This window comes from Sipha flava, unplaced genomic scaffold (genome assembly GCF_003268045.1).
Source record: "Sipha flava isolate LNK unplaced genomic scaffold, YSA_version1 235_pilon_pilon, whole genome shotgun sequence".
Taxonomy (NCBI): Eukaryota; Metazoa; Arthropoda; class Insecta; order Hemiptera; family Aphididae; genus Sipha; species Sipha flava.
In genome coordinates, this window is record NW_020272876.1 from 33,663 (window position 1) to 39,113 (window position 5,451).

A 5,451-nucleotide genomic window follows, 5' to 3' on the forward strand; every position below is an offset into this window, starting at 1 on the left:
TTCTATGGCCTCCACGTTCGCCTGATTTAACGGTCTGTGATTTTTTTCTGTGGGGGGTATATCAAAAGTAGAGTATACCAAACACCACTAAGGACACTTGATTATCTTAAACCAGGGGTCCTCACTAGGATTTCTGAGAGAGCCAAATAGTTCATATCAAATTTTCATTAGGGCCGCAAGTACAAATTGTACAGTTTAGTCAGGGCCTAAACCTAAACGGTATAGGTTAGTTACAAAATATATTTTTCTTATTATTATAATACACTATGAAGTGGCGTTAAATAACTTACAAACAATATGATTATAACATAAGTTTATTACATCAAAAAAATTAACATTTAGCATATAAAAAAGTAGGGAAATGTCTTTTACTTAATTTCATGTCTTGGCCTACTTGAATTTATTAATTCGTTGAAGTCGAATGGCGAAATCTTTCACAACTCTCTAATATGGCATCTATGTTGCAGGTTGAGAAGAAACTGAAATTCTCAAAATGTTGTCAACGTTCTCACTTGTTAACCTGGATCTGTACTTGTTTTTTATGAATTTCAGCTTACTGAATGTAGATTCACAGACATACGTAGATGCAAAAACACACAAAATCTTCTGAGTACAGTCAATTAAGTTAGGAAATTTGTCCTTTTCAACTGCTTTCCAGAATTCGTAGTGAGCATTATTCTTCTTTTTTTCTTCAAAAACACTTTTGAGCTCCGTATCATGCTGAAGATCAATTAACTCATTTTTCAAATCCCTAGCTTCGTATCCAAAAACAGAAAGATGAGCTATATTTACTGTTGTAATTGACCATGGGTTTTCCACCAAGCGAAATGGTTCTTGATACTTCCTAAAATCACTAAACCTCAAAGACATTTCGTTCTTTAGATCTGTCAACAGCTTTATTAAATCAGAAAAATCTTGACTTTCATCTGGATTTTCATCAAACAAAGTTTTAACAGAAGGAAAGCTGAAATAATCACTGTTTGACAATTCTTCGATATACATATAGAGTTTTTGTTCCTGTGAAAACACAATACTAATCATTTTCGTTACAATGTTATTGTAGTGTCCTTGCAATCGAGTCAGTGTTTCATTCATAATGCCCATTGTATCAGTGAGAAACGCTACTTTGAGCCACCAACTAAAATCATAAACATCAGGATACTCTTTTTCCTTTGTAACTAAAAACAGAGTAATCTCATGACGAATACTGAAGAAACGTTCCAAAACTTTACCCTTACTCAGCCATCTCACTTCTGTATGGTAAAGCACGTCCCCGTATTGTGATATAAGTTCTTTCAAAAACTCTTGGAACGTTCTGTGGTTCAGTTCATTTGACCTTATAAAATTCACGATCTTTACAACTTGTTTCATAACACAGCTGAAATTTTCACTAAATTTAACAGCTAAGCTTTCTTGGTGTATAATACAATGAAAGCTTAATAAATTATCGTTTTCCAAATGTTTTTTCAACAACTGAACGAACCCTATATTCCGGCCTAACATTGATGGGCAACCATCAGTACACACAGAAAAAACCTTTTTCAAATTCTCTTTAAAAAAATTTACTATTGTGTTCAAATAATCAACACCTCGAGTTTGTCCAGTCATGGGAATCATGCCCAAAAAATTTTCTTTAACAACAAAATCCTTGGATACATATTTAACGAACAATAGTAATTGAGAAATTGACGTTATGTCAGTGGATGAATCGAGTGCAAGACTAAAACATTTGCTTTGCTGAAGTTCATCGGTAATGTTAAGTGCAATATTTGCTGCTAAGTCTTGTGACCGTCTCATGCAAGTTGAGTCAGACAGCTGAAGTTTAGAAACTGCATCTAATATTTGCTTACTATTAGGTAAGTGTGAAAACAAAGTTTTACAAACGGTGACAACACACTCTTTTACAATTTCTGCATCAGAAAACGGCTTCATCGTTTGTGCTAAAATTTCTGTTACTTGGTAGGATGCTTTTGTAGTAAGCTCATTCTTGTTCATTGCATTTAAAAGGGTACTACGTTCACAAGCAAAGGACTTTTTCAATGATTGCAATTTTTCCTCTCGGATCTTAGATTTTTTCGAGAATTTTTCTTCAAACTGTGAATGAATTGAAGTGTAGTGTCTGTTCAAATTATAACGTTTGTTTCCATGTGCCGTTTCACGACATAGGGCAGTTCCTTCTTTCTTACCTTTTGTAAAAAAGAAATCTCCCTCCCACTCAGCTTGAAATGCACGGTTTTCATCCTCAAGTTTTCGTTTCCGCTCTTTTGAGTACACTCCCGCCATATTTAATTACAAAATTCAATCACTGAATTAAGTGTTATGTTCGTAAAATAATTTGTTCAATTGATAAAGTTAGCCGCACTAAAATCACATTAATACTGGTTCAAATTATACATGTTTGCACTGAGCTAGATAAAACTCTCCACTGATGACAAACAGTAAAGATAAGACTGACGACCGAGCAATCGTCGAGGTCACATATTTCAATTGTTGTTCGAGGCGTTCTGGAAATTACTGATAATAATAGACAATCATTTGATAATTGCCACCCGTACATAAACTGGTTGTATAAATATAAAATATATACTGGAACCTATTTATAAAATATTGAATATTTTTTCAAAAAAATATTTGTTTCAATAACCCTAAAATTTATGTAGGTAAACTATCCTTAACAGTCAGTCTAAGAGCCGCAAAAAAACGTTCCGAGGGTCGCATGCGGCCTGCGGGCCGTGTAGTGAGGATCGCTGTCTTAAACAAAGAATACGAGATGAGGTGACACAAATCTCACCGGAAATTCTGCGAAACGTCATGACCAGTTTTCAAAGACGCCTTCACGAATGCTTGCTTCGAAATGGACGCCATCTTGCAGACATCATTTATAAAAATTAAATAACAAATTAACACTTCTTTAATGATATTTTATATACTTTCAGGTTATATAAATATATTTCTTAAAAAAAATACTTGTTGGGTTTTTATAATTATTTTAAAATCGCCCGATTCACTGCCCCACCCTGTACATTCTACATACACCGTTTAGGCCAACATAACGGAGAGAGAAACGATGGTTCTCACTCGCACACATCTTCTGTGTGACAAGGAAAGTAAAACTCTTGTAAGAGATAGAAAACATAATATATACAGATAATTGATATGATATTATTATTATTATAGATATTAAACATAGTTTAATATCTACATAAATATTAGTTAAATATCTATGAATATCTATGATTATTATTGTTCGCTCCAATACAGGCAGATAGTATGACGTAACATTTGTTATCAACACATCATTTTTATCAATTGGATCCAAACATTCCTATCAAAATATTTTATAATATAGTATACTATATACGTTTAGGCAGGCTTAATAGATGGTTCCTGATTGAATTTGAAGTTTGTTTAAATAAATATTCATTTTTTAAACATTATTATTAATTTAATTGTATAACTACCTATTTAACTATATAATGGCTGGAAATCACGTTTTACCGTTTTCGTCTATTTCGGAGTATTTTAAAGACAATATAAAACAATTAAAAAGAGGTGAAATTGCTTATAAAGATGGTCATGTTTTGAAGTTTCAAGCCGATTTAGATTTAAACGTAATTATAGGAGAAATCAAACCATGTATGAAGAATGATAAATATAAGGTAAAGATGGTGTTAAATGATAGTTCTATAGTTGAGGCAGAATATACATGCCCTCGTGGCCAAGTAGTTTGCCACCATATAGCTGCCCTAGCACTTTATACTCAGTATAATCTTAGCTCTACAGACAAATCTTGTTCATGGAATGTTAGAAAAAGTAACATATGTGATGAAGTAAAAACTATCAGTCAGATTTATGGTGGTTTTGTTAGCCCTTCTACTATTATTTCAGATGAAGATTTTGCTACTTTCAAACATAATTTGAATAATTTATCTACCCCAGTTGGTTTTTCTTGGTTATTAAGACCTGAACCAGAACATATAGAATCAAATGAATCTTTAAAATTTCAATTAAGTTCTATAGAAAGTGTAGTAAATAAAGATGTTTGTAAACAATTAGTAAAAGCAGGACATTTTTAAGCAGTAAGAAGTTATATAAATGATAGTTGTTTTATTACTGATAGTATTGTTTTAACCCTTTGCCGACCAACGGGACTTTTGAGTCCGCTGTGTATTTTATCCATTTAAACATAGGTAAAATAAATTAAGTACTATCTGACCATAGTGACTTATAAGTCACTCCATTTTTAATCAATAATGTTCCCGAAAATTTTCTGTGAAATCAATAGATGGCGTAAAATATATCACATAATAAAATAAATATAGTTTAGCCCATAAAATAAATATCGATATTTATATAAATAGCCACAGCGCGAACCAGTATAGATAAGCAATGGGTTTTATTATTATTCTTTTCGTTATAATCCCGAGAAACAGAACGTACCATTGAATATCATTATTATTGTGTATAAATATGTGTTTATTGACAATAATCACAACGGACTTTGAAGTCCCTATGGTCTATTGCGACATTTTTATAGTTTTGACGAATATTCTCAGTCAAGCACTCGCGCGCCAAGTATTTTGTTTATACGCATGCTATTTTTTTCGCTCTTAAGTGTTGTTTGTTCATTTATTAATTATTATTTACTCGTTAATTTTTTTAATTTATTTAGTTGGTGAAATGAATAAATTTACAAAATTAAACGATCGTGAGATCGAAGATATAAATCAAAAAAATGGTGGCATAGATTGTTTTGGGGTGTTATTGATATTATATTTGTCAATTCATTTGTTATTAATAACAAGCTTAGTGAATCAAAATTAACTGTTCTTCAGTTTCGAAGAGCAGTTGCCCAAGGACTAATAACACAAGGTAAATGTGGCCTAAAAAGAACAACGGATATATCTCCAGGGACTTCAAAAGGTAGACCATGTCTACAACCAAGAAGGGGCAAACAGTTGTTTTCAACAACTTCAGATGTGAGGTTATGGAACTTAGGGGCCCACTGGTTAAAATTTAGTAAAACGAGTGGTAGATGTGAAGTGTGCAGCAAAAATAATATAAAATCTAAACCATATACTAAATGTTCTACTTGTAATATTTTTTTATGTTCAAATGAAAAGAAACCATGTTTTAATGAATATCATTCAAAATAATGTGTTCATTTTTAATATTATAATTATTATTATTTTTTTTTTGTACATTACTATTATGTTTATATGTTTTTAATAAAATTCTTATTATATGATAAATTATGAATTTAACATTTATAATATTAAACATAGTAACCACTCAATGTTCTTAATATTAGTCTGCTATATAAAAAAATTAACCATTTAGTTTTTGATACTATAACTATTTTCTTTAAGTTTATATTGTTGTTAATTTGAAACATGAATTATATACATATTTAAATGGTCATTATATTTTTAATTAATTAATTAATTAAAT

The 5,451-nt window shown here is 31.1% G+C and overlaps 1 protein-coding gene across 1 annotated transcript; it reads right to left on the reverse strand.

Moving 5' to 3' along the window:
- Positions 1 to 456: 456 nt before the first annotated feature.
- On the reverse strand, positions 457 to 2,283 carry LOC112683765 (general transcription factor II-I repeat domain-containing protein 2B-like). Its single transcript, XM_025554923.1, has one exon. It carries the CDS (start codon positions 2,281 to 2,283, stop codon positions 457 to 459), a length of 1,827 nt encoding a protein of 608 aa, XP_025410708.1.
- Positions 2,284 to 5,451: the final 3,168 nt, after the last annotated feature.

Excerpts from the sequence above, each read along its gene's own strand:
- LOC112683765 (XM_025554923.1), bottom strand. The coding sequence starts at position 2,283 with ATGGCGGGAGTGTACTCAAAAGAGCGGAAACGAAAACTTGAGGATGAA.